At 41.4% G+C, this 9,386-nt stretch overlaps 1 protein-coding gene across 1 annotated transcript; it reads right to left on the reverse strand.

The window, feature by feature from the left end:
• Nucleotides 1-1,982: 1,982 nt before the first annotated feature.
• brms1lb (BRMS1 like transcriptional repressor b) lies at nucleotides 1,983-6,064 on the reverse strand. Its single transcript, XM_076272623.1, has 10 exons — nucleotides 5,807-6,064; nucleotides 5,458-5,548; nucleotides 5,163-5,290; nucleotides 4,882-4,961; nucleotides 4,643-4,739; nucleotides 4,450-4,539; nucleotides 4,206-4,270; nucleotides 4,044-4,083; nucleotides 3,621-3,747; nucleotides 1,983-3,490 (listed from the first exon to the last, which is right to left on the reverse strand). The coding sequence occupies exons 1-10, from the start codon at nucleotides 5,940-5,942 to the stop codon at nucleotides 3,373-3,375; spliced, it is 972 nt and encodes a 323-aa protein (XP_076128738.1). The 5' UTR covers nucleotides 5,943-6,064; the 3' UTR covers nucleotides 1,983-3,372.
• Between the last annotated feature and the right edge of the window lie 3,322 nt (nucleotides 6,065-9,386).

The raw sequence follows: 9,386 nt of genomic DNA on the forward strand, positions 1-9,386 counted from the left end.
TAAGACCAGAATATGCATTTACAAATGAATAGCATATGGCCTTAGTGTGGCCCTGCCCACTTAGATCTTCAGGGAGATCTAGTCTGGAACACCATAGATCAAAATGTCAGATGAAACCGAAACTTATTGTGATAAACAGTAGCAGCAACACCTGCAAACGTAAAAAAATGCAGTTGGAAAAATGCAGAAATTTATTTACAGCAAAGGTAGACCCACATACATTGTTTCCTGACTGTTAATGCTGTTTATTGTCAGTTTGTAAAGCTTAGGCGAAGTAGGAAGTAACGTTAGGAATCTCTGGACCAATGATTTCAAAATTAGTGCCCATCTCAATGCAAGTGTCGGAAACGTTTCCCAATCGAGAGTCACCAGACTCTATTGACTTTGTGAATGAGTTTGGATTTTTCCAGGCTAATATAGCCTAGCGTTTGAGAGCAACTTCACTAATAAAAATGAATGCTCATTATCATCCACTAGGTTGCTATCCATGTTAAATCTAGGTGGCAAAAAAATGATTTTTTTGCAGGGGGAATCCCCTATATAGCGTAATTCCAGTCTGGAAGAAAAAAGAAGGGAAAAAACAGGAAAATATGAAAGGTAGAAAAACCTCCACCTCTCTCTGAGAACTCTGCAGTCAGCACACTGGTTCAGGGCATGTTGGGACTGCATCCAAAAAACCCTCTCTCTGCTTTCCCCCCTCGTCCTCCACACAGTCCTGAGCAAAGCGCCAACTCTGCAGGCATGCTCACCATCACCTCGTTAGAGGAAAACCTCATTAACATCAGACACTCTCACTCTGCATGGGCCTGGCCTGACAGCCTGTCTACCTGCCTGCCAGCCTGGACCGTCCTCTCAGGTTTCTGTCAGTTGCAAATTTCAATATATTTCCATATCACAATCTCAAACAACAATGTAACATTTACAGGGACAGGACCTTTTGCCACGCTGAACTCTTAATCTGAGCAGAGCTCTGAAGGTGAAGTCTATGAAATGATGCTGCGGGCTGGTGTTATATTACATTCTGTCCTCAGCAGCACACAGAATACCCCCAGCAACCAGGAGAATATCTATTCATATTAGGATACAGATAGTCTACACTCCTACTCTTTCTTTTTAATGTTTCACAAGCAGCTGTTGAAGTGGTTAATAACCATCTGTTAATGAGCCATAACCCTGAACTATCAGTTGAGCTCCCAACTCTTCTGTTCCGGTGAACTATTCAGTCTTCACCTCTCATCAGCTTTGTAGCCTACCTATCACTTTACTGCCACCCTGCCTCTAAATCTATTAGTATTCCTCAGTCACCACCACAGTATCAACAGATAGTTTGACACAAAATGGGCTCTCAATATACAGCTGGGCCTCCTCTAGTTCTGAAGGTTTAGGTAGGCTACATTGTCATTTCTTAGACAAAACTACTAAATGACTGTTTAACCGCTGGTATATGAGATTTGCCTTAATGAAGAACATATGGCTTATTTACATAGAACTATTTTGCCACAGTCAAAACCTACATGGGAATATCTGCAGCATCACTGGGGGTGCCCGTGCAGAATGTGCGTCGATGGAATCTCCCCATACACCTCTACTGCCACCTAGTGGCTGGATTACAACACTACAGTCTAAGTCTCCGTCTCCCACTTTCCCTTCGTCATCGTGAGGTTCTTCTGGCGGCAGCAGCTGCGGGTTCCCGGGAGACTGATGGCGCGTAATCGATCGTGGTCAGAGTTAATCCACTGAGTGGCTCACTGGCAGAGAGGGCCCCAGGGGAGAAAGACGCTCAACAGCGCAGCACATTTTCTGGTGTCATTCCGGTCATAGTGTAAAAACCTCAGCATTATTATAAAAGAGACAATAATCAATCCAGCTTACCGCAAACATATATTTTAAGAGAGAGAGAGAGAGAGAGAGAGAGAGAGAGAGAGAGAGAGAGAGAGAGAGAGAGAGAGAATGAATCTTCATTCATTTAGACTACTGCCAGAAATCTTTCATTCCATTCTTTATTAAGTCAATAAAGACTCCAGTGGAAAATTAAAGTGACAGAAAAAAATGCATGGTAGTAAGTATATATCCATATAACATCTTTCTGGTTCAACTTCTTCCTCTTTCAAATGGGTTGGACATCAATATACACTTCAATCAAAAAAGGTGCAAGGTCATGGCAAGAAGCAGTTCAAGAAGGAGTTTACTGCTACATATTTGTACAGGAGGTAAGAGTTCGGACGAGCCAGTGCAGCATCAATTAAAAACAAACCAAACAAATTCTATATGGCAGCAATTAAAGCAGTTTACTGCAAGACTCGGCAACTCTGTGACGCGTGCTGCAGGCATATTTTCAATCCGAGCACCTCTGTGAGCATGCAAAACAACACATCTGGATTTCATATCAGACCATCAGACCATCCACTTTCATTCTGTGTGGTCCCATTAAAGCCATTGCCTGCACCTCTCATGATCTGATGGGAGAGTGCAAATATAAAAAGGAAAAAAGACAAGTTCATCCTAAGGACTATTAACACTTGTCGCGTGCACTGTTTAGATGCACAGCTGCCTTCCAGGACTCTAATTTGTGTGACGTTCAGTATGACTAATCCAGCATTACTGCTCACAGAGTATCCAGGGGAGAGACTGTGCAACAGTGAGTGATGTAAGTCAAGTTTATATGTATTAAATCAAAATCATTAAATAAAAAATAAAAATCTGTACTCTGCCTATTTGTATATTGAGGTTGTGCCATCTAAATACTGATATCATATTTTCATAGTGTGTAATAATGGCACCAACAACAATTTCAACACATAAGCAGGCAAACATACATTTTCAAAGACTTGAAATAAGTCAAGTCTGCATTGTACAACTATCTGTCTCAGCATAAAATTAGTGCTAGTGGCAAGCAACAACAAGTATCTGCAGAATCAATTACTGCCGACATGTCCATTTCATAAACGACTTTATAGAAGTGGCCACTCATTATGCACTAATACTCTTCTCAGGAAGGCTTCAACTGAGGGATCCTTCAGGACGAGAGCCTTACCTTATCCAAGGCACACTCACAGACACTCAAAACCCAATACATTCTCTCTTCCACAGTTTCTTGCTTTCCCCTCCCCTTCAAATCCCGTTTTTCTTATAGCAGCACATCATTCTTCTCAACATTAGAGTGTAAAAATATGGCCTTATCATGACAATTCATATACATACATCCATATGTACAAAGAGGCTACTAAGCCGTAGCGTACTTCCCCACTTCCTTGCATTTGAATGGCAAACTTAAGAGTGAAAGTGAGTGGGGGGCATGAAGGACAAGGCCAAAGGCCAGGTTGCAATGGCAACAGAGAACACAAGGCGCAAGTAGATGGAACTTGGTCACCACTAAGAGTGCTTGATGGTGTATTTGCCTTTCTGCAGCTGCGAGATGTAGAGCTTCGACTTGCTGCCATCCAGTCGTTTGAACCAGACCTCATCATGGTTGATAGTGGTGATGATGGCACTGGCAAAGAAAGGAAGAAAAGAGGAAAAAAGGGAAGAAAGATCTGAAGCTGCTCATCTCTAAAGATATCAATATGATCAATGAATGCGTTAAGCATGCATACACAAGTGAAAGTTGTCGGTCATCCTACCTGGTAGGATACTCATCCTTCCTATTGATGCAGATGCCCTGCCCTCTGGAATACCACTTGTTGTCATAGAACAGACGTCCATCCTCTGAGCGAGCAACACGGTGATGCTTCTCAGGCTTTGAGGGAACTAGACCATATAGTCGTTGGATAGAAGATGTAAGAGTCTTAATATATCACTACTGTAAAGTGAATGTAAAAACAGCACTCACTGATGCACTTATTCTTACTTTACTCTACTTGTACTTTACCATTTTTAAATTATCCTAAAATTGTTGAGAAAATTGCTTTAAAACATAACTGTTTCCATGTTGTTAGTCCCTTTGGTTAAAAATGCGTCAACCAAATGAAATGTAATGTAATGTAATGTAATGAATGTACGAGGACAGCACATCTACTGATGACACAGACATATTAAGTTCTTACCATCCACTTTCATTCTGTGTGGTCCCATTGAAGCCATTGCCTGCACCACAAAGGCATGACACAACTTGAACTAGCAAATAACAAACAAACTACAGTATATCCTTATACAGAATAGGTCAAACTAATTTCATAGCTAGAGTCCAAATGATGACATAACAATACCTTTCTTATTGCCGTCCAGTCTTCGAGTATATCCAAGTCTTGCAACATGTAAACAATATATGGCCGTAAGAATGTTAAGGAAAAAGATTTGTGGAACAGACTAAATGTAAAAACAATACAACACACTGAGAGAAATGAAGGTCACCTGTTCAGACACAAAGATTATGCATTTCTGGGGATTTAATTTAGCCTCCATACAAGATTGAGACCAACTTCACAAAAGATAAGCAACAGAGAAGGATATCTGATACAACAACAGGCTTCTTCTTCTTGCCAGGGGTGAAAGAATCTTTCTTCTTATTCTTTTTGGACTGCAAACCATCATTCCATAATTCTGACAACGACAACAACAGCAACAACAACAACAACAACAAAATATACTTAATCTTCCATGGATTTGATTTCCAGTATAAAGAGCATACACACATATTTTGTACCTGAGGTAATATCTATACTGTGCCGATCTTCCTCTAGGCGTCTTATCTTCTCCTCCAGCTCACTCTGAACTGTATCAAACAGCAGTAGCTTCTCGCTCTGTGAAATATGCACAACACATACATTTTGAATGTAATAAGCTAGAGATACACATCCATCTCTATGCACTTTGTTGTTGAGGTCTGAGGAAGAGGCGACCTCATGAATATTTGACCTCTGACCCCTGGCTTGTGCATCTCACCTCCCAGTGTTGACTGGCAGCCTGCATCTCACAGTCATACTTGTTCCTCACAGACTCTAAGCACAGCTCACGATAAATGCCTGAAATAAACAACAACAAAAAAGTATTACAATCAACATAAGTGTGAAACTTATTATTAAACTCAGATTCGTTACGACCACAAACTTGCATTCTTCAATGATAATCACTGTTGTAACAGCATATAGAACTTTGCTCATTGTATTACCACTGTGTAAACAGCCATACCACTGGAGTAGTAGGGGCCGTCATGTGAAACCTACCTGCTACTTTTGTTCTGATCTGCATATTCTCTTGAAGGGTGGCAAGGGGTTCTAAGTACTCCGGAGCATTGCCAGCAATGACTTCCTGCAGCTTGATGTCAACTTGACTCAGTCTCTCTTTGTATAATCTGACGATATATAATTTCACAGATGAAGAACTTGGACTGATGATGTGTCATATACACAATGCATGGTCAAAAACCAAGGTAAGCATAGGTCGGCAAGTATCACTAGAGATACTGAGAAATGTCGATGGTGTTCCCCTGAGGTGGAAGGCAGAGGTAGGCCTGCTTACTGATCTTTGAGGTCCGTGAACTGCTTCTCAAGATTTGTCATTTCGTCAAGACATTCCAGCCTTCTCCTCTCACAATCTTCATCGTCCATTTCTGCACATAAAACCATATTTCAATGTTGTGCATGGAATTAACACTTGTAGCCAGTTAGCTGGCTAATTTACATAGGATGGTTAAAAGATAACTACGCTAAAACCCATACCAGTGGAATAGTCTTACGAATTGGCCATTTTCCATTGTATGTACGACAACCGGACGGGGTTTAACGTTACTCAATATGACTTTACCCTTAAAAAAACAAAACATTTACTCTCTGTGTTAGCTACAAGCTAACTACAGTTGTCAGATTACCTGAAGTGTCTCCATCTTCAGAAACAGATGAGCTGACAGTATCTTCCTCGTCAGAACTGCTAGCGTCTTGCTCCGGATAATCCACCTCCATGTCCTCGTGGTTGTTTTCTTTCTTTTCACGGGAGTGGACTGGCATGTTGAAGAGTTTCTCCTACCATCTAACAGAACTAAATTAAGGCTGACGCGTACCCGGTGGTGGTTGTTATAAAAAGATAAACAACGAGAGCGAAGCTCCAGGAAACACGTTCAAAACACGGATATGTCTTGACCAATCATTTGCGTCTTTAGAAGAAAGACGTCCTGGTGTCCAATCATTAAACCGGCTTGGTTCGACGCTGGGATACCTGGGAGTTGAAGTTGTAATTTTAAAGTTGAAATGAAGACGGAAGACAGGCTAGTTTAAAAAATCCACCAGGGGGACCTGTGTGCTTAATGTGTGTATGTGCGTGCGCGCGCGTTTGTGTGTGTGCGTGTGTGTGTGCGTGTGTGTGTGTGTGTGTGTGGAGACAAAAAGAAAATTATGCAAATGTTATTGCATAATGCAAAAGTGCACAAAGGAGGTCAGTTTGCAGACAGGACCAACGCCTCTGTGATATGAATGTGCGCCATTATAGGTTTCAGCTTTGCCACTAAGACTCTTTCAAACAACTTGGGGTTTCCTTACCCAGAATCACGCCTACACTTCGGAGAAACACAAGATAAAGTTCAGCAGAAAATGTATAGGCTTAAGATGAGTGGAATCAGAAACATAGGCCTACTTATTTCCCTTAATGCTTTTTCCCCTTGAGGGGTGTGCAGGTAAAGAGAAAATGGAACACTGAGTAGAAAATAAAATTGTAAACAAAAAGCTTCTTACATAGAACAAGAATAAAGCTCAATCTGATTTCCACAGTGAACGTAGGCCTATTAGCCTAATTTTTAATATTACACAATTATCATGCCATTATAACCATTGCTGGTCCTTTGATTTGAAAATCTGGAATCAACGTAAAGTGTGACTCACAGCATCCGAGTTCCACAATCATCAACCACTGGAAAACCTCATTATGCTACTGCAATGTCACAGTGCCCTATGGCACAAAACAATACTGAGGACATTTCAGTCACACTTCTCGTACCCTCTGACTCACACACACACACACACACACACACACACACACACACACACACACACACTGTTTGGGTAGTGTTGCCAAAGCCAGTTTTACAGATAACACAGTAGAATCATAAAAGAAAGAAAATAGATATACAGCAATGCAGGTAAACATGTGTGTGTGTGTGTGTGTGTGTGTGTATGTGTGTGTGTGTGTGCTTAGGCACGTGAGTACATATATTTGTGCACTGGAGCATGTGTCTGTTAACACAGAGACAGGTCTTTTTTTTGTTTTTGTTCTATACCATGTCCCCCACGTTGTAACATTTTAAGACATGTTGTGCTGCCAGGGCAGCAGAGGGCCCTTCTCCAAGAAGTATCACCATGTTATTATTGACTTCAATGTCTATAACATTTTGTATGACTTTTTGGATATAGTGAAAATGGGCTGTCTTAAAGTGTCATATTTTTGGCAGTGAAGAAGAAAGTGCTCCTCTGCCTGGCAGTGACCACTATTCTTTATTCTTTTGGCGGCCAGGTTTTTCTGTGTTTGCCTGTTTCTACTGCTAGGTTGTGGTCACTGAGCCTGTACTGGGTCCGGATTGTATCTCGGTCTCTCTCTCTCTCTCTCTCTCTCTCTCTCTCTCTCACACACACACACACACACACTCACTTACACACACACAGATCTAAAGTCTCTCTGCTCTTCTTATTATAGCACCGTGAGGTAAGAGAGAGTGAGTAGGAGCCAGTGGTAAAACACAGATGTCTAGACTACAAGGTGGGCTGTGAATGCCATCAAAGACACTAATGTTTAAAAGACGCATGCACACGCCTCTCCCACACAAACTCATTCTTGTACTGTTTTTACAACAGAAGCCCATTCAGGTCTTTTTCAAAAGAAAAAATGGACAGTAGAAAGAAAGACATAGTGGAAGAAAGAGACTAATAGACTAGAGAAGGTCATCCCAAATCAGGTCATGAAGGCAATGCAGGAAATAAAATGTCAGAAGACAGCAGGCAGGCCTTTAAATGTTAACTCGGAAAATCATGCACTTTCACTCTGCATTCTAATTCTGCATGAAGACCTTGTGTGTCAGATAAAGAACTTCAGGTGAACACTGGTGGTGAAACATGTGATGGAGGACTGGGCACACACAGACAAACACTGTGCTGTACTGGGGTTGGGCATGTATGGACCAGTATAGCCTTCACTGTGTGTTTATAGAGTCAACACAATTTCCTAACAAAAGCAGCACCTGCAACATTAGTAAATCAACGAGAACGGACAGCCTGTGCTTTGAAAGCAGGTATCACAATGAGACCCTTTGTATTTTCATGTTGCTTCTTTAAATTGGGAGGGATATGGGACATCAGGCAAAGAAACCCCAGACTAAAAACAGTACTTCAGTATTTCAAGCATGATGCTATCATGACACTCAATGTTTAGCTGAAGTGACGAGAGTTAGTTAAGTCATAGTATCAAGTGCCAGCATGCTGCTTAACAGTATCTGTCATAGGGTCACGACTACTGTCTGTGCCGTGATACGGTTGCTATTTTGCTCTTCCCCCGCCCCTAGCAGCGCAAGTAAACACCCTTCAGGGGTTTTGGAAGTGCAAATGTCAGGGTATGGTAGGCAGCTTGTGATGTAAAAGTAAAGCTTCCAAATCCATTTCCCTTCAGCAAACAGTTGCTAAGATACCTTTCAGTTACAGTAGCCTATACTTTCTATTGAATTTCCCTAAACCTTTATGACCACATTCAGGAACATGAAACTGATGCATGTGGGACCTATTGCCTACATACACATTTTTACAAGATGCTGCTGGTGATTTTTATCCAAGAAAGCCCCCTGGTGTGGGACACTCCACAGGGATTACGTCTAGCATGTTTGTCTGGTCAGATGACTAGTGGATAAAGTTAATTCTGGCACCACAAAAGTTAGATAATGTTGCAGCCTGTGGTTTTTCAATGCAATACAATTTTAAGATAAGATGTCATGGGGACCATGTTCTGAGTTGTAGCCGGTCACTAATAGTAAAATAACATATCCCTGCATTCTGTAGGCTACATGGCAAATTTCCAGTAATTTGGGACATTTTTCCAATTTTCCAGTAAAATCTAGGCTTACATGTAGTGGAGATTTAACTCAAACAGATGCATCATTGAGTAATGCCATTCACGTCAATGGGCTGAACACCACTCATTTCACCTGGAAATACGATGGGTCTGTGATTCTATGTTACCCGTACTTTCATTCATAGTCTATAGTTTTCATTCATACCAAGTCTGTGACTTTGCCGCACAGAAGCAGGCATATTATAGAAGTAGGCCTAATAGGAAACTACGGGTTTTTCAGTCTTACTATGAGGAGTCATTTATGGGGAATTTTCCCACAAAAGCCCGTTCTATGAGTTTCCCTATGCGGAAATCCCCATCAGTCTCCTCCCATGCTGGGTAGGCCTACATTAATATGGTGCACCTCC

This window comes from Alosa pseudoharengus, unplaced genomic scaffold (assembly GCF_046254945.1).
Source record: "Alosa pseudoharengus isolate Yale_2024_CS ecotype anadromous, Long Island Sound unplaced genomic scaffold, YU_APseudo_1.1 YU_APseudo_1.1_scf_7, whole genome shotgun sequence".
Lineage (NCBI taxonomy): Eukaryota > Metazoa > Chordata > Actinopteri > Clupeiformes > Clupeidae > Alosa > Alosa pseudoharengus.

Excerpts from the sequence above, each read along its gene's own strand:
- brms1lb (XM_076272623.1), bottom strand. The coding sequence starts at position 5,942 with ATGCCAGTCCACTCCCGTGAAAAGAAAGAAAACAACCACGAGGACATG. Across the intron at positions 5,549-5,806 it reads TGAAGATGGAGACACTTCAG|AAATGGACGATGAAGATTGT; the intron begins GTAATCTGACAA and ends TTTTATGTGCAG. Across the intron at positions 4,540-4,642 it reads CAGTATAGATATTACCTCAG|AATTATGGAATGATGGTTTG; the intron begins GTACAAAATATG and ends TGTCGTTGTCAG.